Genomic DNA, 27,180 nt, shown 5'->3' with positions numbered 1-27,180 from the left:
TCACCCGATTGCTTAGTTTGGCTGGGCAGCCAGCTCTAGGAAGAGTCTTGGTGGTTCCAAACTTCTTCCATTTAAGAATGATGGAGGCCACTGTGTTCTTGGGGACCTTCAATGCTGCAGACATTTTTTGTTGCCCTTCTCCAGATCTGTGCCTTGAAACAATCCTGTCTCAGAGTTCTAAGGACAATTCCTTCGACCTCATGTCTATAAAAATCTGTTTTCGCTTTGCCATTATGGGGTATTGTGTGTAGATTGATGAGGGAAAAAAAATATTTAATACATTTTAGAATAAGGCTGGAAAAAATAAAGCTGTGGAAAAAGTCAAGGGGTCTGAATACTTTCTGAATGCACTGTATCTTTGTGTATTCAAATTGCCGTAGAATAAAATGCAATTGTGTTCGTTGTCCGTAGTTTATGCCTGCCCATACCATAACGCCACCAAGGGGGACTCTGTTCACAGAGTTGACATCAGCAAACCGCTTGCCCACACAACGCCATACACGTGGTCTGCTTGGTCTAAAACGACGTTGGAGATGCTTTATGGTAGCGAAGTTAACGTTCAATTCTATGGCAACAGCTCTGGTTGACATTCCTGCAGTCGGCATGCCAATTACACACTTCCTCAACTTGAGACATCTGTGGCATTGTGTTGTGTGACAAAAGAGCACATTTTAGAGTGGCCTTTTATTGTCATCAGCACAAGGTGCAGAAAAAATGTGTCTGTTTTGCTTGTGTTGGTGTCCTGCAGTAGCTAGCTAAATTAGCCCTTTGCTAGGAATATGGAACCAAATACTAAACATTTGACTTCAGAAAGTATTCATACCCCTTAACTTATTCCAAATGTAGTTGTCTCACTCCTGAGTCAGTACTTTGTAGAAGCACCTTTGGCAGCGATTACAGCTGTGATTCTTTCTGGGTTTCTCAAAGCTTTCCACCCCTGGAATGTGCAACATTTGCCCATTTTTTTTTTTCTTTTCAAAATTCCTAAAGCTTTGTTCATCATTGCTAGACAACCATTTTCATGTCTTGCCATAGATTTTCAAGTAGATTTAAGTCAAAACTGTAACTCGGCCACTCAGGAACATTCAATGTCTTCTTGGTAAGCACCTCCCAGTGTCGTTTTTGCCTTGTGTTTTAGGTTATTGTCCTGCTAAAAGGTGAATTCATTTCCGGTGTCTGGTGGAAAGCAGACTGAACCAGGTTTTCCTCTAGGATTTTGCCTGTGCTTAGCTCCATCTCGTTTCTTTTTATCCTGAAAAATTCCCCAGTCCTTAATGATTACAATTATACCCATAACATGATGCAGTCACAACTATGCTTGAAAATATGGAGAGTGATACTCTGTAATGTGTTGCGTTGGATTTGCTCCAAACATAACACTTTGTATTCAGGACAAAAAGTGAATTGCTTTGCCACGTTTGTTTGCAGTTTTACTTTAGTGCCTTGTTGCAAACAGAATGCATGTTTTGGAATATTTGTATTCTGTACAGGCTACCTTCTATCAACTCTGTCAATTAGGTTAGCATTCGGAAGTAACTACAAGGTTGTTGAGCCATCCTCAGTTTTCTTTAAAGTCACCATTGGCCTTATGGTGAGATCCCTGAGCGGTTTCCTTCCTCTCCGGCAACTGAGTTAGGAAGGACGCCTGTATCTTTGTAGTGACTGGGTGTATTGATACACCACCCAAACTGTAATTAATAACTTCGCCATGCTCAAATGGATATTCAATGCCTGCTTTGTTTTACCCATCTACCAATAGGTGCCCTTCTTTGTGGTTGGGTTTTTATGATTAAATGCTGTTCAAATGTCCTATGAATAAAATGAAATGCCATGTGTGTCTGCTGTATATCACCTTATAGTGGGCCTACAATCCTCAAATGGAAATTGCCATTAAAGCTGGATGTAATCCAATCTGCTTTCTTATGCTTTAAGGAACTAGAAATGTTCATGCTGAAAATGTTGTGGTAATATTAGGTCAACTTAAATATAACATGTTCTTTTGAAATGTTCTGAGAACCACCAAGACAAGGTAAAATGTTTATTGTGTGAACATTAATGGACTATTATGTAAACCTAAATGTAATATGCTATAAATGTCATCAAACACACTTATTTGGAAATTGTGGGACTGTTCTGTGCAACCTCGTAAATAAAATATGTGAAAATCACAAGAACATTCTTGCAACATCCCAGACAACTCCCATAACTTAATTAAATGTTCATGGAATCTTTAAAGAACTTAGACCAAATGTTCTGTGAACATTTCTATTTTTTGTAATAATTTTTTATCCCCCTTTTTCATGATTACAATCTTGTCTCATCGCTGCAACTTGCCAAAGGGCTCGGGAGAGGTGAAGTTCGAGTCATGCATCCTCCGAAACATGACCCGCCAAGCCGTGCTTCTTAACACTCGCTCGTTTAACCCGGAAGCCAGCTGCACCAATGTGTCGGAGGAAATACAGTTAAACTGATGACCAGGGTCAGCCTGCAGGCGCCCAGCCCACCACAAGGAGTCGCTAGAGCGCGATAAGCCAAGTAAAGCCCCCTCGGCCAAACCCTCCCCTAACCCGGACGACGCTGGGCCTATTGTGCACCACCCTATGGGACTCCTGGTCACAGCCGGTTGTGACACAGGATTGAACCCCAGGCTGTAGTGACACCGCAACACTTCAATGCAGTGCCTTAGACCCCTGCGCCACTCTGGAGGCCCTGTCCACATTCTTATAACATTAAGTGAATGTCCTGTGCAACCTAACTTAAACATTGTATGAATGTCACCACATTCATATTTTGTGTTTTGGGAACCTCTCTCTTGTAATGTACCCACACTATTTCCACAACCTAATTACATAATCTGTGAACCTTTAAAGAACTCCGAAAGGCTGTTCTGTCAACATTCTTGCATCATCAAAGCAATTTTTTGTGTCCCCTGACACAAACATTATTTGAATGTCAGCACAACTGGACAGTTTTAGTGTTTTGGGAACCTATCTCTTGTCATATCCCCACACTGTTCCCACAACCTAAAGAAATGTTTTAGAAACTTTTTATGAACATAAATGTGTTCTGGGAACATTCTTGTAACATCAGGTGAATGTTTTTTGCACCCTAAAATAAACATTATATAATCATTTGCACAACTGGACAATCCGCATTGTCCCCACAATGTTCCTACCAGACTGTTCCCACGACCTAATGAAACATTCTGGGCACCTTTTAAATAACAGACAAAATGTGTTCTGGGAACGTTCTTGCAACATCAAGCGAATGTTTTATACAACATTGTATAATCATCGACACGACTGGACAGTTTTTGTGTTATGAGAAGATTTGCCGCAACCTAACGAATGTTCTGGGAACTTTCACAGCACCAATTTTGGTTTGCTGGGAACATATTTAGAAATATAAGGAGAACATTCTATGATATTTAAATAACATTTTGTTATCAAAAACATTTTGGGATGTTATCATTCTAATGTTGGATAAAACCCTAACTAGACATTAATGGCAATGTTCTGGGAATGTTCCCGGTTTGCTTGGTTTCAACATGGGTAGCGTCATTGTGTACAGTTAGTGGTCAATGATACACAAACTTTGTGTGTGACAACAAAAAACTGTGTGGGGCAACACAAGACAATGCAAAGGTAATAGGTGCTTATTGGGCAAGGCGATAGGTTCTCAGGCTCACAAGACTAGTGATACGCAATGTGTTTCCCATATTTCCTTTCCCTTCTGTGACATGTTATGTGTCTTTCCTCACAGAATTCCAGGATGTTAACGTTATGGTGATTCTGGGTTTGGGCTTTCTAGCCACATTGCTGGTGCGGTACAGTTTTAGTTGCTGAGGATTTACTTTCCAAACATGGATAGCCCAAACACCTGCAGCAGTGTTGACATTTACATAGATGACTTGTAAACATAAACAAAATAAAACAGAGGGTCCCCACCCCTGGGCAGACCCCCGGGTATAGTAGCTGCACTTCCTCGTCAACCGGACATTCTGGTTGTGCGTAGAAAGGGTTGCCCGGCGGCAGCAGAAACAATTCTGTTTTGGCACCGTTTGGTAATTTTTAGTTAGGCACGCCAATGGCTGCCCAATACGCATCGAGTCTCTGCTCTCGACTGCCGCCTCTGCTCTTTTTCCTACAGACGGGATTAATCCTAGTATTTATTTTTTATGTTTACATTGAACAAAATGTAGAAACAAAACAACATGCATTCACCAACTTACTAAAGTGAGTTGCGGAACAATTCTAATGTGCTGTTTTGGAGAGATGGTGGACAGGAGTAGAATTAGAGAGAAATAATAATTTTTATGACACCTAAAAATGTCTTACTAAAACATGCTTTGGGGATATCTTTGTTTTTAAGGGGCAATATGCATTTCAAACAACAACAAACGGTCTCCCAATACTGTTTTGGTAAACAGCTGAGGGATGAGGCTGGAGAATTGTAAACCACTCTCCAATTCATAGACAGAGATATAGATGCAAGCACTGAACATCCATGAAATCAAAATGATAGTTTTAACCATGTTGAGGCTATAGTGTTTACAATTACATTGTTTACAAACAATGGATTATTAACAAGCTTATATTTTAGGTTCTGATGGGTAAGACAGTTGAAAGTTCATCCCACTGGGCCCAGACGGACATATTCAATCGCTCCCTATCCCAGTCTCTTCTCCCCACATGCTTCAAGAATGCTACCATTGTTCCTGTACCAAAGAAGGTAAAGATAACTGAATTAAACTCACTTCTGTCATCATGAAGTGCTTTAAGAGACTAGTCAAGGATCATATCACCTCCACCTTACCAGCCACCCTAGACCCACTTCAGTTTGCATACCGCCCCAACAGGTCCGCAGATGACATAATCGCCATCACACTACCCTATCCCATCTGGCCAAAAGGAATACCTATGTAAGAATGCTGTTCATTGACTACAGCTCAGCATTCAACACCATAGTACCCTCCAAGCTCATCATCAAGCTGGAGGCCCTGGGTCTCAACCCCGCCCTGTGCAATTGGGTCCTGGACTTTCTGACGGGCCGCCCCCAGGTGGTGAAGTTAGGAAACAACATCTCCACTTCGCTGACCCTCAACACTGGGGCCCCACAAGGGTGTGTGCTCAGCCCCCTCCTGTACTCGCTGTTCACCCACGACTGCGTGGCCATGCACGCCTCCAACTCAATCATCATGTTTGCAGACGACACAACTGTAGTGGGCTTGATTACCAACAACGACGAGACAGCCTACAGGGAGGAGATGAGAGCACTCGGAGTGTGCTTTCAGGAAAACAACCTCTCACTCAACGTCAACAAAACAAAGGAGATGATCGTGGACTTCAGGAAACAGCAGAGGGAGCACCCCCCTATCCACATTGAAGGGACAGCAGTGGAGAAGGTGGAAAGTTAAGTTCCTCTGCGTACACATCACAGACAAACTGAAATGGTCCACTCGCACAGACAGTGTGGTGAAGAAGGCGCAACAGCGTCTCTTCAAACTCAGGAGGCTGAAGAAATTTGGCTTGTCACCCAAAACCCTCACAAACTTTTACAGATGCGCAATCGAGAGCATCCTGTCGGGCTGTATCAGTCTGGTACAGCAACTGCACCGCCCTCAACCGCAAGGCTCTCCAGAGGGTGGTGCGGTCTGCACAACGCATCACCAGTGGCAAACTACCTGCCCTCCATGACACCTACAGCACCCGATGTCACAGGAAGGCCAAAAAGATCATCAACCACCCGAGCCACTGCTAGTTGAGAGAGAGACAGAGAGAGAGACTGCCAACACTGGTTAGAAGTGATAAATGCTTTCTCTGGCTTGGACAGCGAGGTTGCAGGTGGACTTGTTGAGGCGGGTAAAGCCTCCCAAAGGCTTCCCACATAATGGCTAGCTGCATTGTACACAGTTTCAGTGGTCAGTAATACACCAACTTTTTGTGTGGGGCAACAAGACAATTCAGCTCTATTTATCAACATAAGGCATTAGGGGCTTATTGAGCAGGCTATAGGCTCACAAGACTAGTGATACACACTGTGTTTCCCCTATTTCCTTTCTGTGACATATTATGTGTCCCCTCTTTCCTCAAAGAATTCCAGGATGTTAACGTTATGGTGATGTATTATTGGGTTTTGACTTTCTGGCCACATTGCTGGTGCAGTACAGCTTCAGTGGCATAGGATTTATCCTCCTGGTGGCAGCCATGGCTGTCCAGTGGGTAATTATTCAGTACGGTGTTGAGTCTTTGTATCACAGAGGAAAGATCTGGATAAATATGAGAAGGTCAATAAATAAATCATAGTTGAAGTGTATGGGAAAGTTAGGCACTATCTAAAACAGGCATCATTTTATTTCATTATCTTTCTATTCATCTGGCATTGAGGCATTCTGTAGTTGGATCTAAACTAAACAGATTTCGTGGGAGATGGACTCATCTGAACATTTAGATACATTTTGAGATTTGAAAACATTTACCTAAAGGTCCCAGATTGTTTTACCTGCCAATTTGATTTATGTTAAAATGTCTATATTCATGTATTATATGTTGGAAACAGATATCATAGATATTGAACCCCTTTTCTGTGTTTGGGCCAGCTTGGTTGTTGCAGAGATGTGCACAGCATCCTCCCTCATTGCCATCGGTGCTGTCCTTGGGAATACCAATCCTGTCAATCTCCTCCGTATTGCCCTGCTGGAGGTCTCAGGGATTGTGCTCCATAGCTGGCTACTTCAGACATTCCTAAAGGTAAGCCTACAGCTGATAATTGTGTGTTTTTAGACTGTACACTAATGGTCCGTTGTCTGTTTAGGTGTGGCTTTTGAATACCATCATGCTGCTCCACATCTTTAGGGCCTTCTTTGGACTGATGTCATGGGTCCTGTACCGACGGGGATCCAAGCAACAGCACGAGAAAGAGAAAATAGACCGTTATCTGTAATGGGTAAGTATAACAATTGGATTTGCGTCTGCACTGATATCAAACATGGGATCCCGATACATTAAGGCAGCATTTCCCAAACTCGGTCCTCTGAACCCCAAAGGGTGTACGTTTTGGTTTTTGCCCTAACACTACACAGCTGATTCAAATGATCAAAGCTTGATGATTAGTTGAATATTTGAGTCAGCCGCGCAGCCCTTGGGTTCCCGAGGAGTTTGGAAAACGCTGCATTAAGGTATTGATAAACAAAGTTCATGAATTGCCCCTAAATGTTTTTGCAGACTATCTTATAAGAATAATATGTTAAGTCCTTATCTCATATTCCTACTTTGTCTTCCAGTCACTCATGCTTTTTGAGTGCCATGACACCTGCAGAGTCCTTCATGGTCTGCCTGGAATAATGGGGTGGACGGTTCAACTTTTCTTAGAGAGCGCTGACTGATGATCTTACAACGTAGGCGGTATTAAAATAACCTAGGTTTACAGGATCTGAAGGGAATAAAATAGCATTACATAAATCACTGTAGAACACATTCACGTGGGGTGTCCTTTGAATTAGGTTATGTATCTTATCAAGGGCTGTCCGATTTGTCACCTCAGGCACCAGGGAGTTTCTACAGTACAAATGTGTTATTGGACTCACTGGAGGATTGTGGGTTAAACCACAAACCTGTTCATTCTTGCTCAGGTTTTCCAAAATTGAATTTTTGGAGGCCACCACAGGACAAGAAATGCTTTGGTGACCAGGCCTTCTGGGAGGTAAGTAATCAATGATGAGTGAAATGCTCTGTTTGTATCAAACAGGTTTTTAAAAATCCATGCAGTTTTATATCAAGCAATACATTTGTGCCTCTTGAAGTTACGCTGTCTAACCAAAATCATTATTTGGCAGTTTCCCAACCAAGCGGTGCCAAATTGAGATGTTGGAAGATAAAAAGGAGACAAAGGTCTCCAGAGATGCAATGTATAATTTCAACCATACAATATTCCCATGAATCTCCAAAATCATTGTTTTTGTTATTTCTTAGTATGTGAAAACTGCACTGTAATATACCATTGTGATTGTTTTGTGTGAGTCAAACTTCAAATATTAGCCAAGAGAACAGAGAAATTGAACTGTGAGAGCTATGCATAAAGACTCATCTCACACTTGTTTTACATTTTCTATTTAATGCTGCCATAGTTGTTCAGGTTCAGTGATCTCACAGTTTGGTTACCATACAAGTACTGTAAATGTATAAGCATTGCAGTCAAATACATAGTCAAAGAACAGAGATGGTGGTCAGAGCATCGAAACCTCGGAATCAAATCCTTCCTTTAAACTACAACTTGAGTTATGAACCATCAGATTATGGTTCAGTAGAATGGCTTAATTACAGACCCCAAACCTCGACAATAGGAAAGACAAATTGCTCACATTCGAGGTTAAATTCTTATCAGTAAATGTATAGTAAGAAAATAGGCTATTTACAAGACTAACCCTCCCATAGATGTGTCATGTCCCCCCCCCCTCTGATGTATGCCCTGATCAGAAAGCAAAATATTTCTAAACATTATTAGTGCACAAATGTGTATTGTAAAAAAAAATAAAATAATAATAATCTGCTCATTTATTATTTTGCAAGGCTTCCAAGATAAATAATGGAAGGAGGTAAATTATTGTAACAGAATGGCTCCACACATTTGGAGTGAAGACACCTAGATCCCATTACAAGAATTCAAAAGGAAAGAACATTGAATTAAAAGATGAACTGCAAATGATGCTTTAGTAAAATGTACATTTGTACAGCAAGAACCAACCTACTTATAAATTAAACAAGTTAATCTAAAAAGCAAAAATATAAAGTCATTATATAAAGTGAATATTTTCTAACGCTTGAAAGACGGAAGGTTGTGTTTTGACAGGCCAAAGCGTACACTACTGTCTCATACAACAAGAGAACAGATTGTGTGACAGTTACCAGAAACCATTACTGCCACAAGTCTTCAGTGCGTCCAAACTTAAACACCAAGCCCCTGGAGGAAAAGATTGGGGGTTTATTTAGAGAAAAGAACTATCGTAAACATTGTGTTCTATAATACTAAGGTCAAACATAAATAAAACGTAATACTTACCCAAAGAAAATGAATGCATTTTGGAAGAAAACCGCAATACCAGGATACACAACAGGTTTCTCTGTAAACAGAAAAAATACCTTTATCATTCTTTACAATGTTTTGCACAGTGATGGTTCAATGTCGATGAGCTATTTGTTTGGGGTACATAACAACAAGCACATGCTGAGTGGGCATGCTGGACTTACTGGGCACTACGAAGCCTCCAAACAGGATCCACATGGAAGCGATGAGAGAGCCGAACGCCAGCATGAAGCCAATGAAGAGCCACACACGAGCTCCTGCAATCAGTGGTACAAAGAGTTGGGAGGGATTCATTCGTGTCTGAAGCTCCAAGTAAGTCAAAAACGGGGCCCCCAGAATTAGGTAAATCACGTTACTGCAGAGGTCAAAACAATACAAACATATACAGCAAGCAATGCCGCTCAGAGCTGAACTTATCTACATCAATCTGCATTTAGAGCCAAATCCTAACTTCCATTCTCTCATACACATACCTGTCTGCCCAATGCAACCTTCACTGTAGCTGTCCCCTCTCACCTGGCCATTCGAGACAGCATTGATCCTAGATAGGTACCAAAGACAAAAGTTGAAAGAGTTGAATGTATTTTCAAGGAAGATTTGAACAGACAGTTCCTGAATTAAAATGGGACTGACCCCAAACCTGTCTGACACATTCCCAACACAGCATGACTTACATGAGAAAAGCCACAGTAGCGATGACTCCACAGGTGTGATAGGCATGATGGAAGACTGCCTCATCTGGATATTTCACAGCTGCATCAATGATTATCCACCAACCAGTGAAAAACTGCAAGAATATGGGTTAAGATTTAGGCAATATGCCGCCGCCTTTTCCTCTTTACAGTGATCTAAAGTTTTCAAATGTAATAGCAGAGTAAAACCTACCAGGACTCCAGCAGCTATAGATGCCATAGTGTTTCGCCTCTCTCCCCAGTCCACATTGCACTCGCAGTCTCCGCACCGGACGCTGTCCAAAAACCCTGACATGGTTCTGAGCTGAAAAGTGAAGGGAAAAGGAGTAACAGACACATGCAGGGATGGAGTTGACTACTACAGCTAGGTAGCTAATTACAGTTCATGTATAATGCCTGCACAATGAATAAATGCACTTTTTCCATCAAGAAAATATCCTAAACTCTGATCAAGCAATTGGTAAAATGTTGCACAGAGACTAGTTTGTGAGATGACAGATGCCAGGCACCCACTCCACGCATACAGAGTAAAGGTCTTCAAAACAAATAAAATCCCAATAAAAGAAAAGGTTTCAGAGAGGATTCAAGACAGACGGGTGCATCTGACAATTGATGCAGTTGCGCAGAATAAAAACAAAATGGTGATTCAACTCAAGTTTAAAACAATTCACTAATACAGATTATTACCAAGTGCTAAAACAATAATCAACTAAAATATTCACAAGTTGGACCCATTCCGAAATCTATCCTTGGCTTTCCCACCCGACAGTAATAAATGTATTTATTTTAAAAAAATGGAGACCCGCTCCCAATGGACCTGTGGACAGTCATACTCGATCCGAAAAGGCCCGTGGAAAAACAGACCAGTGCCGGTTCGGATCCGAAGACCCTTTCAGATCCGAGAGTATAAAGAAACCGACTGGGCACCATCAATAAACGAGCAATATTGGCCAAACTATCCACAGTTACTTGTCCTTAACTGCCAATAACACATTACAAAAAACTGTTGCGTTTCGATGTGTAACAAATTCAAAACTTTATAGCCCATTGTTTTATTGGTTTTTACTTTCCTAAAATAATAATTGTCTACCTCAGTGTTCAGCTGTCAGAGATTCGGTCATTGCATGCATACAGACCTATCAGCCTAGGCATCCACTGTATGATACTAATATTTAAAATATAAAAAGTCCTAGCCATAGCTTAGGCCTAGCCCTAGAGAAACCAAGAGAATGATAAGACATGCCAGCGTCATGTTCCTGACACCAAAATGCATTCTGTCAAACATCCTTTCTGAATTTAAAAGTAATCCTCAAATGAATCATCTAGTTTTTCAAAAGTATCTGATTACAATATTTTTGCTGGTAACGTAACGGATTAGTTACCGTTTTTGTAATCCCTTACATGTAATCTGTTACTCCCCAACCCTGATTGTTAGATTAAAAGGAGTAACTCTGGTATGCCTAAAACATTCTTCCTCCCCTCAAATTCAACTGTCAGAGTCAGTTGGAACGCCAGTATGCACTGCCTTCATACTGTACTAGCTAAGCCTAGTAATAGCCATACCACACCAAAACTTCACAACAGTTTCTTAACTTTATTAGGGTAATATCAAAAGTAAGTTAAGTCATTGTTTATAGGGAAAATGCAAACAGGTTATTATATTGCGGCATTAAATTAAGTACTGCATCTAGCCCTCTGCTTTTTCCTTTTCATTGTTTGAGTGCAAGTAACCCTATAGTAGGCCTACCCGTAATTATATTATATTGCAGCAAAAACATTACAGTTGGACCTTAATTTGGCCAAAGAAAATACTCAACAGAATGAAACACACTTATTGCATATTTAAAGAACTGGTTAAACCTTCAGAAACGTTTTCAACAGGCTAGGCCTATAATTGCAGCAATTACCAAAGGCGGCAAGTTCCTACCATAGGCCTACCCAACAAACGACAGAAATAGGATAATGATATTAATTTCACAACAGGTCTTCTTTTAACCTATTTTAAAATAAATACAGAGCACAAAATAAAAACAGAATAAACTTAATTTAGAAAATGTCTCAACAAAATGAAAAACTATTTTTTGATATTTAAATAACTGGTTTAGATTTGTAAATAGGATTAAAATAATGACATACAATAAAAACGAAAATAAATACAAGTTCAAAATTGCATCAAACCTGAATAGCGGGTTGCACACAGTAAGTACACTTGGCCCAAATGACGTTATCCTCATCTTTGTCCACAACAATATTACAACTTTTCCCCAAGGAGGACATTCCCCTTTTCACTATACTCTTAATAAGTTGTATTGAGTCGCAATTGGCTTACACAGATAGGAAGCTTGCGCAGTTGGCATTACCTCACAAATTAAATGAACAGAGGAAGGATCCAAATCGGGTCCAGTCAGTAAATAACTTTTACCCAGACCAGTGCTATTTATATCAGACCCGAGACAAAAAATCAAAATGTAGGACCTGGACCTTCTCCCAGGCCGTTTCTCGGAATATCTGGTCTGTTGGACCCGTGAAGACCTCTAATAGAGAGACATAGTAATGACGTATTTTTGTAGGCACCAACTCTGCCATGGTTCGTTGCATGGAGAAAATTGGATAAACGCGAAACATAAAGTCTGCGGTAAACACAGGTTTCGGAGATCTTATACGTTTTGTTCTACGAGATAATATTCATCAGCTAACGTCACTTTGTGTGTATTTTGAATAATTTATAAAATCACATAAAGGCTATGACATTCATAAAGGGCATGTTAATTGACTGTTGTTAACCCAGATAACAAAACGTATAAAATCGCCTAAACCTGTGTTAACCTCAGACCTTTTTTGGCTGAACGAACCAGAGAACTCGTTTCCCGGATTTTAGGACTACAAGGACTTCATGGGACATGTAGTCTAGCTATATTTCCAACAGCTTAAAACTGCGACAGAGGAAACGATTGTTAAATTGGCAAGGGTCTGCTATCGATCCTTGGGCGGTCCCAACTCCGAGGTTAGGATTTAGGTAGGTACCGCACAAGGATCACGGCTCAGTATAACCGAGCTTTCAGTGCTAAGGATTCACCTATTTAACACCCCATACATGTTTTTACCCCTATCCGTGTGATAAGTCAGTTCGAGCGGAGTTAACAAAGAACAATGTTGACGCTCTCAAGCACGAAGAATCACCCGAACAAACGTTGTTTTCAGGAATCACACTAATTATGATAATTTACGTATATATCGATAGCTAATTATTGTTTCAAATAAATCAATACTGCGACATTCCCATGTGTTGGTTTGATCGCAGTCCATTGTTCAAAGCATTTCCTTCCTTGAAGGATCCTTTGTGTTGGGACGCAACGCACGACCCAGTAGCTCAAACTACAACATCTCAACGGCAATAACAAACACACATTAGAAATGATACTGTCACCTAATATTCAGAGTTAATTACCTTTTCTTTTTGGGGTTCGTTATGGAACCCCTAGACGCCGTTTATTAGCCTATACTTTGCTTCTGAGAGAGCTGAGACACGCGCCTGCTCAGTTCACTTTCCACGCCTCTTTGATGTTGGATGCGCCAATGCCATTATCAGTTGCGCATTTTTGTAGATCGGCACAATACTATACTCACCATAGATTGTTCCATGTTCATCAATTCAGTAGATTAAATACCATACTTAAACGTACGTTTTAATTGCACTATTTTATAATAATAGTAAAACATTTTAAAAAGACAATTCATAGAGCTATGTTCAGTCAGGATAATCACTATGGGCCAGTGGGCATACAGTGTAAGCTACTGTAACCAGTCACTGTCTGCATCTTTCTGGCATAGTAGAGGGGAAACCATTGGTTGGAGGATTGTTTCATGACTTTCCATTTCCATGAGACAGTCACATGAGAGATCACAAGTGTCATATGACTTGCATTTCTTTCTTTTTCTACCCTTTGGAAAAATATATATCATGACTAGAGCATCTGAATGTATAGCATGATTATGATATAACGTTTCTGACAATGTTTACATTCATCTTTATTAACATCAGGTTGTCAGTACATGGGAATGAAAGGTTAAAACAAATGCCTGATAATCACAACTTTTTGCATGTCATTTTCATAAAATACAGCTGTAGTACTTTCCATAATGGTATACCATTGTTTACAATAACAATAATATTCAGATATGGCTGAAATACTTAAGTTGCTAAAAAGCATATCAACTCTAGAAGGAGTGCCTTGGGAGTCCAGCCGTTTTCACTCATGCCCTGTGACTCAGAAACTGTCTCAAAAGTAATAAACAAAGGGAGGTGTTGGTGTCATGATGTGCAATCTCATTGCAAAAGATTGTCTTACCTCCAGTGTAGTAACCCCAGGCATAGGAGAACCTGCTGGTGACCTAGATTGCTCCCAGCACAGCTGCAGAAGTCTGAGAGGTAGAGGGGTGAGTGATTGGGTAACAGAAGAAAGGGGAAACAGAGTGAGGGAAGTAGGACAGAGAGCAATAGTCAATAAACTGTAAAATTGAGAAGATTCTGAATCATTTTGTTGCAACGCCAGTGAGATGTGGCCCTTATTGGTATGTGCTGTTGGGTGTGTAAAGAGGACAGATCAATGCAACAGACAGGGCTGTCAATTATCATCCAGAGAACATGGCATGACACTCCCACGTTGCTTACTTATGTGTATAGACATTATATGAATGGAAAAGGTGTGTACAGCCGTAGTTATATAGGATTAGTCTTGGCTAGAATACAGCATATACATATGAAGTGGGTAAAACAGTATGTACATTTTATTAAAGTGACCAGTGTTCAATGACTATGTAGATAGGGCATCAGTCTCTAAGGTGCAGGGTAGAGTACCGGGTGGTAGCCAGCTGGTACCAAATAAAATACAATTTTATTGGTCACATACAGTACACATGGTTAGCAGATGTTATTGTGAGTGTAGCGAAATGCTTGTGCTTCTAGTTCCGACAGAGCAGCAATATCTAACAAGTAATCTAACAATTCCACAACAACTACCTAATACACACAAATCTAAGTAAAGGATAAGGTACTGGACGGAGGTCGGCTAGTGGTGACTACTTAACAGTCTGATGGCCTGGAAATAGAAGCTGTTTTTCAGTCTCTCCGTCCCAGCTTTGATGCACCTGTACTGTCTTCTAGATGGTGGCTGGGTGATACATCATAATAAAAAGTAATACTTTTTAAAAGTTAAAATCCAAATCTTTATGACAAGGCCACAGAGATCCTATTGAATTAATAGGGATTCTACATGTAATTTGATGATTAAGCACGTGCATACATAGGATGTCCCGTACTGGGAAGAAATTACATCTACTTTCACCCCTGCTTATTATCAAAAAATGTCACTGTAATGATAAACCTTCCATTAGAAGTGTTAATATCTATCAGTATTAACACAGAAATAAGGTGAAAAGTGCACTGTGTGTGAGTTGACAAAATAATTATATTCAACTAGGTAGAGATGCTCTGTGAGGCAGTAGCATGCAAAATGTGAGACAGGTTTCTGAAAGTGTATGTGAAACCAATGTGTGTGACAGTATAAGTGATGTAACCTGGTAATGTTGGTTAATGTGGATACGTACTGGATAGACAAGAGCTGCAATGTTCTGGAACACAAGCCACTGAGGTTACACCTCTAGTGTGTTCTGGTGGGCCCTCTGGATGCAGTTGAGCACCTGCTGCTTGTCACTGTACATGGTAGGGTACTGCCCAGGAGGAGATACAAAGACAGATAAGTACCATATTTCTCTGAGCTCCTTCTTGTGCCAGAAATTAGGGATAGTATAGTATCTGTGTACAACAACTGCATAATCACTGTTACGCTTCGAACACACCGACAGCGTAATTGTGCAAAATAGTATGCAGCATCATCTGGATATGTATGCAACAGAAGTTCAACATTCACATTCTGCTACCATTTCTGTCAAGCCATCTGTGCATATGTTTGCTAAATCCAATGTATGCACCACACCGAACACACTGCCTCTGCAACGCAATGCTGCAAGGCAAACGCAGCGTTTCATTGGAAATTAATGTAATTCTGGTGTACCAAAATGCAATGACGCTGTCGGTGTGTTCGAAGTGTTATACCCTGACTACACCGCTGGCGTCACGTGCGCGAGCATTGCAAAATAAATGTAGAAATCTATATTATTCAATTATAGCACCCACACTGCTCGCGTGCTTCTGCGTTGCCATGTGCTAAATAGAAGACAGTTCTATTTGTGACGCAGATCCCGCTGCAAGTCCTGCCTCTCCCATCTCCTCATTGGTTTATAGAAGCAGATACCCACGTGCCATCTCCTCATTGGTTATACCCACGGGGGTGATTGAAAGACAAACTGTGTTGTCAGTTGTGGTAATAATATGAAAGTTTAGATGTCAATCACCATTAAGTTCAAAGAAGAAAAAGCCTGGAAGGAGGAGAGATGACTAGAAACGATTCAGTTGACCGTTTTATGTGTGGATTAATTGTCGGAGTAGAGGACCTTGTGCATTTCAGGTAAAATAACTCAATGTTTATATCCCAGGACAAATTAGCTAGCAACAGCAATCAAGCTAAATAGGACAAGTTAGCTAGCTAGCTAAATTGCCATAAATGTTTAATGCTTTTTGGCCTGTCCCCAAATTCATATAATTAGTTCTGAGTTTGTTTTGATATTTTAACCTGCGTGTCTTGATCACGTTTGTGGGGGCAGAAAATCAATTTGTGCACGATGGCGGCCGGTTTGGGTACAGTGTAATACCTGAGATAAGAGGAAACAAATGTACACATACCACATGCATCATCAGGTGTCCTGTATTTATACTGCACTAGCTAGTTCACTTCTATGCATTTTTCTTGAGTCCCAAGTACATTGCCCCATTCAAGTCTACTCATGTCTGGCTAAGGCAAGAAGTGACTGACTGACATTGCATGGAGCTCCCAATTAGAGCAGGATTGGAAATTGTTTTTTAAATTGTATATATTTAACTAGGCAAGTCAGTTAAGAACAAAGTCTTATTTACAATGACGGCCTACCCCTGCCAAACCCTAACAACGCTGGGCAAATTGTGCACTGCCCTATGGGACTCCCAATCACGGCCGGTTGTGATACAGCCTGGAATCGAACCAGGGTCTGTAGTGACACCTCTAGCACTGAAAGAGTGCCCTAGACCACTGTACCACTCGGGAGCATCAGATCATTAGGCTATGTTCCAGACGGTTTACAGGGTTAAAATATAGGTATCTGGCATTGCAGTGCAGTTATTCAATTTTCGCACCATTTGACAGTTACATTATTTACTTACCGTCACATCGTATTTCTTTCTGGCAGCTCCAACTTTATTACTGAGATAACTCAACATGATCCAGCTATAAAATTATGTAAATATGACATATCCGAAGCTTGATTGCACCAGCTCTAGAATTTCCATTACAAAAGAATACAGGAAAATCCCAACTAACCTCCGAGTGTAAACTGCGTTTGAGTGCTAGTCGGAACTACAGTACTCAGAAATATCCGACTTGTTAACTGGTTTAACGCGGCACGTGTATAACTACAACCAGAATGTCCCAGTCCCGACTAGTATGTGAACGCAACATTTTTATTTATTTAACTAGGCAAGTCAGTTATGAGCAAATTCTTATTTACAAAGACAGTGGAATCGGGGGCAGAACAACAGACTTTTAGCTTGTCATCTCGGGGATTTGATCTGGCCCAACGCTCTAACCTCTAGACTACCTGCCGCCCTGCTTATGCCGAGGCTAAATAAAGGTTGAATAAAAATAAATACATCAAAATGGTACATAGTATGCTGTTTTCTCGCGATACATTACTTTCTCGTTGTGTTTAGTACGCTCCATATGTTTTATACAGTCTACTGATCTATACTACTATATGGTTTGCTTGCCAGTAAACACAGACAAAATAATGTTTTACTGCAACTCCAGTGTATTGAAGGTTTACAAAATCACCTGTTCAACTCACTTCGTCGTCCTGTGGAAAGAGCGTAGAATATGCGCAGTGTCTGTTGCAAACTGACCCTCGTGAACAAGCGGAACTTTTTCAACTGGGAGGGGGAAGGTGAGGGCAGGGTGGAATTTTCCAGAACGACACTCGATGACGTAGGCATTTTGTGTGGCTAGTTGTTTGGTCAAGCAACAGACAGATATATTTCAGCCGTTGATACTTAGCTAGCTAGTTTAAAACTCGACGTTTTCATCTAAATTGAATCCTAAATTTAATCATTTGCCAGGTTTCTCTACGAATATTACATTGAAACATTTACATTTCATATCGAAATTGATTGAATTTCATTACATTATCTAGTTTACTAGCAGAATCCGATTTCTAGCGCCGCGGCCGAGTTGACTGAATTCAATAAATTCGCATTACGGTAAGTCGCATGCGGGTAAGCTACAATTAGACTATGAAATACTGTAAAGACCATACAGGTAATTATTTGATAAAACGTTATATCCTGCCCAACCACATTCAGAAATTGACGTAATTTCAACAACGTCTAGCTAACTACTAGCAAGGTACAGTAGTTATAGCTAACATTCTTCCTATATGGAATTTTCCACAGTTGTACTAGCTAGTCCTACTCCCAACAGTTGTCAGTATAGTTACGCAATTTTGTCAGAGGTATCAAATCATTGTTATGCAATTTCAGGCAGATCCTATTTAAAAACATTGATGAGACGTTACACAAGACGCATGTTTATGGTAATTCATGTTAGATATCTAACAATTGTACACAATTTTGTTAAATAGGCTAACTCCTTCCAATAACATAAATTGGATAGTCATTTACTTTTATTTTATGTTTTTATTATAGATGCACACCAAGAAGACCGATGGGAAGGATTCACATGTTCAAATGGCCCAGCCCCCTCTGAGTGAAGGGATAAGTTTGATCTTTGATCAGGATGCCCAATCCAGCTCTTCCAGTTCTCGTTACGCATCTAGAAGTAGTCATACCAGTAGCCAGTCCTCTGGCTCTAGACGACAAGTTAAGCGAAATAATGCTCGTAGGAGACGTCACAGGTCCTCCACCAGTTCTTCGTCCTCCAGATCATCCCACTCATCCAACAGCAGCCCTCGGACCCGTCCCAGGTCCCGATCACACCCGCGCTGCCACAGAGCCTCCTCCAGCTCACGCTGCTGCCGTGAACATCGACAGGCCCATGGACATAGGCGCCACCGCTCACCATCACGCTGTTACAGGGCCCACTTACGCTCCTACAGCCCTTCTTCTTCCCCAGAGAGGCCGCACCGCCACAGTTCCCGGTCCAGATCAGCCAGCTGGAGCAGGGTTCATAGGGGGTTTGTGGGCAGGTACAAGTGCAGGTTTTCTGGATCACCCAACAGAAGCCACAAGACCTACACGAGCCGCTCCACATCTTCAGGACGCTCAGTCGTCAGCCTCAGTATAGAGGGTAAGGCTTTTATATATATATATATATATATACATACACACACACACACACACACTTACTTTTCATTTTTGCTAGAAGTTAATAGACTTATAATCAGCATTAGACCTCTTTGTGTTGCTGTAAATATGTCCTGTTTTCTTTCCTCAGAAAAGGGGGAACTCAGGACTATGAAAGCCAATGCCACCCAGGCACTGGGGATGGAGCAACTGGACCTTCCTGAGAGTGTGAAGCCCATGGAGGAGCAGCAACTGAAAACCAGACTAGCCACACCAGAACCAGAGGAACGGGTGAGACCAGAGCCACTCCCTCAAAAGAGTCTATCACAGGTGGGTGTTCAGGGAGATTTGATAATGTTGAACATACCGTCTATGAACATGACACACACAGAAGAAGCCTAGCAATTGAAATTGCTCAAAGTTCAGCTGTTGACGTCATAACCGTACTACCTAGGCCATTTTAAAACACAGTCTGGAGATCTTTCCCTACCATGTAGTCTGAACTTCAGGACTTCTGATTCTGTCTTCTGTGAAACTGCTTGTCTGTTAACTTTGCACCTGTCAGAGAACACACTTGCTCTGTTTGTATTTATTCCTGTTTTTGTAGATCACATGACAGTGGTCTTCTCTCCACGGCCCCTCGGATTAGGAGAATAAGAGGGCAGTCATGTGACTTGGGTGATGTCATTGCGTTTGTGTGAAAAGGTTATCTGATTAATCTTGTCATGCTCACAATGCCAATGCAAGTCCAGTAGCAGGAATGGATTGTTTTGTCCAGCAATGGTACATTTAAATTATCTCACTGACTTCATGGCTTACCAATTCAGTTTGTAATTTCCCAATTCATCACCTATGCTACTTTCTCACACAGATGGATAGATACAATTAAAACATACTGACAATACTCCACATTGATAGAAATACATTTTTAGAACTCTGAATATGTGTGTTTACTTACAGTTGAAATGGGAACATTGTTATTTAGCAGAGTCTCCCTCCCACTCTCTGAAGAAGCGCAGGCGTTTGGACTGCGTTATTGTGACTATTCCTGACAAGAGAACTTTAAACAGATGGCCAACTCCCTTCGTCCGTATGCCAAAGATAAGTTGGTAATACACAAGTGGTGTTCAGGATGGGGTTTGGAAAACTGCACCATCATGCCACTCAAAGGATTTTTCTTTCTATAGTGTTTTGTTTGTTCTTAAAGCTACCCTTGTAAAAATCACATAATGAACAGATGCCTAGCTTTGACATCAATGAAGCAAGGGTGCATGGGAACTGCAGTTTGTTGAAACTATAGACAAGTGAGCTATTGCTCATCTAGGAGAATGTATTTGTGTTGATGGGGAGACCTGAAAACAGCTGATCTGATTTTTACTCGATTGTTTTCTCTTTGCAGCAGAACAGTGACATAGAGCCTGAGGATGCACCAAGCCCTAATATGTCTCCCAAGAAAAAGATGATCTCATTCAGTATTCATGTAAGTGATGCAAGTATTTAGTTTAGCAGAAAACATGTATTTGACAATGCCTAGAATTTTCCTTGACGTATTTGGGCGCCACACTTAAATTCTATTGGATTCTGTGTTTCTTTTTCATTTGTTCACACAGAATTCAGTGGCCAAGCCCACAGCCATTGTTGCTTCCACCACATCAAAGGTAGCACACAGAGTGGAGAACTACACAGCGAGCAGGAACCCCTTTGGTCACTGGGTCCCAGTCAGAAAAACGTTCCAATCCTCCTTTTCTCGCACTTTGCTCCAACACTAACTTGCCACATCACGCTAATGTGTTAAGAGTACATGGACAATGTAAATACTGTATATCATTTCTACAGGGGAGGTTTCGGCGATCTGATCTTATGGTCGATGATTTCTTTCAGATTTAATTTGAGTTAACTGGGAAGAACAGAATATTTCAGATGGGGTTACTTTTTTGGTGTCTGATGCTGATTAGTGATTCAATAAAGACACTTGAAATTAAATTCCTTGTTCATTGACTTTACTGTGTCCTCTCAGTCATTACCAATACGGGAATTACTTAATGTTTGACATTGGTCCCACAGGCAAAACATTTTAGTGGTCCCCTTGGCGGTGGAGAGAAATTTGCAACTTTGAAGCACTGTTTCTGCAATTCAACACATTTACCCATGGGGCAGAGAGAGCATTTTGGATTTTTTAAATACATTTCATGCGATTCAACTAATTTTGCTGTGGGGTGGAGAGAACTTGGCAGTTTTAACGATACTTCCCTGCAGTTATACAGTCGTGGACAAAAGTTTTGAGAATGACACAAATATTAATTTTCAGTCTGCTGCCTCAGTTTGTATGATGGCAATTTGCATATACTCCAGAATGTTATGAAGAGTGATCAGATTAATTGCAAAGTCACTCTGCCATGCAAATGAACTGAATCCCCCAAAAAACATTTCCACTGAATTTCAGCCCTGCCACAAAAGAACCAGCTGACATGTCAGTGATTCTCTCGTTAACACAGGTGTGAGTGTTGACGAGGACAAGGCTGGAGATCACTCTGTCATGCTGATTGAGTTCGAATAACAGACTGGAAGCTTCAAAAGGTGGGTGGTGCTTGGAATTATTTTTCTTCCTCTCAATCATGGTTACCTGCAAGGAAACACGTGCCGTCATCATTGCACAAAAAGGGCTTCAAAGGCAAGGATATTGCTGCCAGTAAGATTGCACCTAAGTCAACCATTTATCAGATCATCAAGAACTTCAAGGAGAGCGGTTCAATTGTTGTGAAGAAGGCTTCAGGGCGCCCAAGAAAGTCCCGCAAGCGCCAGGACCGTCTCCTAAAGTTGATTCAGCTGCGGGATCGGGGCACCACCAGTACAGAGCTTGCTCAGGAATGGCAGCAGGCAGGTGTGAGTGCATCTGCATGCACAGTGAGGTGAAGACTTGGAGGATGGCCTGGTGTCGAAGGGCAGCAAAGAAGCCACTTCTCTCCAGGAAAACATCAGGGACAGACTGATATTCTGCAAAAGTTACAGGGATTGGACTGCTGAGGCCTGGGGTAAAGTCATTTTCTCTGATGAATCCCCTTTCCGATTGTTTGGGGCATCTGGAAAAAAGTTTTTCCGGAGAAGACAAGGTGAGCCCTACCATCAGTCCTGTGTCATGCCAACAGTAAAGCAGCCTGAGACCGTTCATGTGTGGGGTTGCTTCTCAGACAAGGGAGTGGGCTCACTCAATTTTTCCTAAGAACACAGCCATGAATAAAGAATGGTACCAACACATCCTCCGAGAGCAACTTCTCCCAACCATCCAGGAACAGTTTGGTGACGAACAATACCTTTTCCAGCATGATTGAGCATCTTGCCATATGGCAAAAGTGATAACTAAGTGGCTCGGGGAACAAAACATAGATATTTTGGGTCCATGGCCAGGAAACTCCCCAGACCTTGGATCCCATTGAGAACTTGTGGACAAACAACAAACTCCAAGCATTGCTTATGCAAGAATGGGCTGCCATCAGTCAGGATGTGGCCCAGAAGTTAATTGACAGCATGCCAGGGCGGATTGCAGAGGTCTTGAAAAGATGGGTCAACACTGCAAATATTGACTCTGCATCAACTTCATGTAATTGTCAAAAGCCTTTGACACTTATGAAATGCTTGTAATTATACTTCAGTATTCCATAGTAACATCTGACAAAAATATCTAAAGACACTGAAGCAGCAAACTTTGGTCATTCTCAACTTTTGGCCACAACTGTACACATTTTGCAGTGGGATGGCCAACATTTTCCAGTAAAATTGCATGACTAAAACCTCAGCAAAAACATCAACTAATTACAGATTTTGAGTTCTTATATTCATTCTGACTTTTAAGGAAGCGATACTGGCTTTGTTCCTATGGTGTCTCATGGGGGACAAACATCGGTAACTGCCACCGAACCACACCCTCAAGACTGAAATCTTGTTTTTCATAACGAGTAACATGGAAATAGATTTGGTGCGTTCAGTTGCTCTTTAAAATGAATTTCCTGCAATTCTACACATGCCATGTTCATATATTGAGTGAATAACAAAAACAATGGGGGGGGTCCCCTGGATGTCAGGGCCCCTGGGCACGTGCCCAGTCTGTAATTCGGCCATGATTACCGCAGGGTTAAGATAGCTGGCTAGACTAACCTAGCAGTCAATAGAATGGGGTAATTGAGTGTCGGTGACTGAAATAACGAGGACACTGCTGATGAACTACCACATTTTTTAAATTGCACGTTGTGTATTCTACTGTCCTAACTATAACCCTAAGGTGAGACCAATGACGTATATAAACCATGGATTGCTGATGCTATGTATTGGCCAATGAGAGGCTTTGAAGCCACCGGTGTGCCATACTGGCACTCAGAAAAGCAGTCCTCCACACAGGGATGAATGGAATTTAATTTCATGTAATTACTGTACATGTATTTTTGTTGTACTAGAGATGGTAATATTAGTCAATTAAAATAATTATACTTGTATACATTTTTATATCTTTTCATTTGTAAGTTTAGGTAACATAATATAATTTAAACATATGCATTAAGGCAGGGTGGTCAAACTCATTCCATGGACTGCCTGGTTTTTGTTTTTTCCTTTCAATTAAGAACCAGGTGAGGGGAATTCTTTACTAATTAGTGACCTTAATCAATCAAGTACAAGGGAGGAGCGAAAACCTGCAGACACTCGGCCCTCCGTGGAATGAGTTTGACACGTGCATTAAGGTGTCTAATAGAATAAACATGGCAAAAAGAAATGTAGGCCTTAATAAATGCTTTTCTAGAGCTTCCTAAATTGTTTTTACAATGGTGGGGCAGTGCCAAGGAGGTGCTGTGGCTTCAAAACAGTGCCCCCTGTCAGTCATTTAGTGTTCATATAAATCTTTGGTTAAGACCCTGTCTGACTTCCTTAGGGTTGGGGGCCCTAAGCGACTTATGCCTAGAAACGGCACTGGCTGTGTGCATACTGCAATATGACATCATTTTAAAGTATAGCAGAATCTAATCAAGGTTTCCTCCAGTATGAATAGTGTCTTGATGTGCTCCTGCTGTTATATTAGTCAGCTGTACTGCAAACGTTGACCACATAGTGTCATAGTTTCACCACTGAAGAGTGCTGCAGAACTTGTGAATCCTAAACACTAAGAAATGAGTGACACTGACAAAGCTAGTTTAGTGATGGAATTGCGTTTGGTGGTTAAAGCTGCAATCAGCAGTAGAAACAATAACGAAGTGTTTTCCCCGCCATTGTTTAGGTAAAAAACCGAGGGATGGGGCTGGAAAAATGTACCACTCTCAAATTAATAGACAGCTGTGGCTGTAAGGACTGACCATCCATGATATCAAAATGATAGTTTTAACCATATTTTTAGGCTGTACAGTATTTGTTTACATTTACTTTGTTTACAAACATTGGAGTAAAACAAGCTTATATTTTGGGTTCTGATGGAGCATGACAGTTGAACTAAGCTCATGAGGCATTTATAAGTTATATTTGTCAAGAATCAATGGGTACATATTATTCATTTGTAAGTAAAAAAAAAAAAATTAATGTAGCAACTGCTGATTGCCCCTTTAAAGCCAAGCTAGTTTTAGTAATTGATTGGGGGACAATTGCTATGTTAGTGATTTGAGGTCTGAATTAGACCCCCTGTACAAAAACAACTTGCATAGCTTAGCTTGTTATATCACCTACCTGCAGCAGTTGAGCAACATGGCCACCTCATGTTGTGGTTTTAATGAATGATTTACTCAGGCTCAGATTTCATAGTGTAAAAAACTTACATCATCCAGAAGTCACGGCCACACTCATAGAGCAGTGTTTGTGAAGGTGGTTTTGGCAAGTGGCAAGTGAGCTGAAAGCTCTTTGTTCAAGTAGAGAACTCAGACGTGCGCTAAATGTCTGTGCTTTTTTGAACATGTTCTCTCCTGAGTTACCTGAGCTAACCCAAAGTGTCATTATGGCTTGTGAAACTTGCTCGTAGTCAGATACTTTCCTTCAGATGCATCTTACCTGAGACTCAGTAAGCCTATTATTATGACAAGATCTTGGCGTATGTGTAAAATGAACTTATACATTTACCATCAACTGTGATTTTCAATGTTTATCAATCAATTGGGAAGTAATACATTAAACCACAATCCCATGGCTTGAGATTTAAATCTGATATTCCCATGTCATGCCACACAATCAAAGATGCCACACTTCAATAGAGTACATCCTTAGCAACAGTCTTCCTGTCTCTATGAAATGCAAGTATAATCACATTCACCACACCTTTGATGTCAATATCAATGGCATTGAGAATTGTCGCAAACAGATGGGGAGAAGGAAAGGCAGGTCTGCTTTGTCATCCTTGTGTGTCTAGAAGTTTCATCACACACAATGATTTTCTTATATCATTACTTTTATAAGCATTCATTTCTGCATCACTAGCAAGTGCTCAGACAGGAGTAATGTAATCAGTCACACCTCAGGACAGATTTTCTCCCTCCTGTCTTCTTACATGACATGAGAGTATTTTCCTCTCTCCTCTGCTTGTATGATCTGGCCACAAGGGAGCTGCAGTCTCTAAATCAGGAACATTCTCTGGCAATAACACAAAAGAGTCTTGACACATCTTTAGGAGAGAAAAAACCTAGTGTTTACAGAGGGCATAAAGGATTCCATTGTGTGTGGAACACAGAATGCCTTTTCAGTTTGGCCTGAGAAAAATGCTACAAGTCATCCCTCGCAGGCAAACTTTATTTGATGTTTAATTTCTCCTAATACCAGGGATACCAAGCATCTATTTGGGTGAATCACATGAATTAGATTGTCATTAACAATTGAGTTATCTATCGCTGTGTAACAGGTTTCCAATTTATACACGCTCTCATCTAATTAATCTCCAAAGAGAATAATTGACAACAACAGCCGTTTGGCTAACCTGTCACACTCTCTTCTCATTGTACTGAGGGAAAAGTTATTTCATGTGGTCTCTCTGATGAAAAGACATGAAACGGTAGCGCTGTTGGTCAACGCCTATCCATCAGGCACATGATTGTGGATAGGCCCAATAGTGAACAGGGAGAGGAAATATCTATACATTAATGGTGCTGCCCATTTAGGAACACTAAAGATAACTGCCAAAGTTGTCCCTCCGTGAAGCAAAATGTCAAAGCACCATCATCGTCATATAATCTAAACTGTAAGCTGATCGTTAATGTTTTGTAGTGTTTCTTTCCTTTACATCATCTTCAGACAAAATCCTCAGGCTGATCAGCCAATCCAAAACAAACAACCCTCACCTTAGAGCCAAACCAGACCGGGTCCCTACAACTCTGCAAAGGAGAGAAATGTCAAAGATGTGATTTGTATACCCCCCCCCACCCACACTCCGTCATCTACCAGGAAATCATAAACAACTTGTCACCATTTTCTTGCATGCTAGCCTTTGAAACCCCCCTTTCCCAGTCTTATTTACATACCCCATGAGGCTCATTCAGAACACATTCATTAATGCAGATGAAACATTACTCAAGATGTCTGATTCAAATTAGGAGGATCAAACCCCTTTCAATGCGTTTGTTGGACCCCCACATCGTGTTTTCTATTAACCCATAGAGGGCACATTGATTCAGAATATGGGAGAAAATTAAATCAGGGGGGGGAATGGGTGAGGATAGCATGGGAATCTGTTTACGGTCTTTGATCTCATCTTAGGTCACAAGCCTCTCCTAGCTCATATCATTCTGCTTGGGGGCAGTCGGCTTAACAGAGATGTGGTCGATAACGATTAAATTGCTTAACTCCTCGTGCACTTACTAACACATTCTTCTGCTGGCATAACAAACACACTAGAGCCTTAAGGAGAATAATAGTGTTCTATTCTCACGCTCATGACAAGCCCCCCCATCCAGCCCAGACCGCACGCAACAAACCAAGGCCAACACTTACACATCTGCTAGATAACAA

General features: G+C 41.0%; 2 protein-coding genes and 1 pseudogene across 16 annotated transcripts; 2 read left to right on the top strand and 1 right to left on the bottom strand.

The window, feature by feature from the left end:
* Nucleotides 1-5,889: 5,889 nt before the first annotated feature.
* On the top strand, nt 5,890-6,985 carry LOC106610896 (ammonium transporter Rh type B-like; annotated as a pseudogene).
* Nucleotides 6,986-8,092: 1,107 nt separating this feature from the next.
* Nucleotides 8,093-17,774, bottom strand: LOC106610895 (transmembrane protein 50A). Of its 3 annotated transcripts, none has more exons than XM_014210560.2 (9): nt 17,756-17,774; nt 15,381-15,503; nt 14,123-14,195; nt 9,967-10,077; nt 9,756-9,868; nt 9,555-9,622; nt 9,246-9,338; nt 9,058-9,118; nt 8,093-8,958 (listed from the first exon to the last, which is right to left on the bottom strand). In XM_014210560.2, exons 3-9 carry the CDS (start codon nt 14,144-14,146, stop codon nt 8,913-8,915), a joined length of 516 nt encoding a protein of 171 aa, XP_014066035.1. In that variant the 5' UTR covers nt 14,147-14,195; nt 15,381-15,503; nt 17,756-17,774; the 3' UTR covers nt 8,093-8,912. The 3 variants fall into 3 exon arrangements, with proteins under 3 accessions (XP_014066035.1, XP_014066036.1, XP_014066037.1); XM_014210561.2 differs by lacking the exon at nt 17,756-17,774 and adding an exon at nt 17,089-17,103; XM_014210562.2 differs by lacking the exons at nt 14,123-14,195; nt 15,381-15,503; nt 17,756-17,774 and adding an exon at nt 13,222-13,459.
* Nucleotides 17,775-17,869: 95 nt separating this feature from the next.
* rsrp1 (arginine/serine-rich protein 1) lies at nt 17,870-21,201 on the top strand. Of its 13 annotated transcripts, none has more exons than XR_006770952.1 (6): nt 18,486-18,509; nt 18,622-19,222; nt 19,370-19,548; nt 19,826-20,001; nt 20,207-20,698; nt 20,829-21,201. XR_006770952.1 is itself a non-coding variant. In XM_014210558.2 (5 exons), the coding sequence occupies exons 2-5, from the start codon at nt 18,622-18,624 to the stop codon at nt 20,985-20,987; spliced, it is 1,020 nt and encodes a 339-aa protein (XP_014066033.2). In that variant the 5' UTR covers nt 17,870-18,177; the 3' UTR covers nt 20,988-21,201. The 13 variants fall into 13 exon arrangements, 2 of the variants coding, with proteins under 2 accessions (XP_014066033.2, XP_045579390.1); XR_006770951.1 differs by having other exon boundaries at nt 20,204-20,698; XR_006770950.1 differs by having other exon boundaries at nt 20,179-20,698.
* The last annotated feature ends 5,979 nt before the right edge of the window (nt 21,202-27,180 follow it).

Source organism: Salmo salar, chromosome ssa09, assembly GCF_905237065.1.
Source record: "Salmo salar chromosome ssa09, Ssal_v3.1, whole genome shotgun sequence".
Lineage (NCBI taxonomy): Eukaryota > Metazoa > Chordata > Actinopteri > Salmoniformes > Salmonidae > Salmo > Salmo salar.
Note: the sequence above shows the minus strand (reverse complement) of the source record. Positions and strands in the feature narration are given on the sequence as shown.

Coding starts and splice junctions, on each gene's coding strand:
- LOC106610895 (XM_014210560.2), bottom strand. CDS start 14,146: ATGCCTGGGGTTACTACACTGGAG. Junction 10,078..14,122: donor CTGGGGTTACTACACTGGAG/GTAAGACAATCT, acceptor TTCACTTTTCAG/CTCAGAACCATGTCAGGGTT. Junction 9,119..9,245: donor TGGAGGCTTCGTAGTGCCCA/GTAAGTCCAGCA, acceptor TTCTGTTTACAG/AGAAACCTGTTGTGTATCCT.
- rsrp1 (XM_045723434.1), top strand. Junction 19,223..19,369: donor CGTCAGCCTCAGTATAGAGG/GTAAGGCTTTTA, acceptor TTCTTTCCTCAG/AAAAGGGGGAACTCAGGACT. Junction 20,699..20,828: donor TGATCTCATTCAGTATTCAT/GTAAGTGATGCA, acceptor TTGTTCACACAG/AATTCAGTGGCCAAGCCCAC.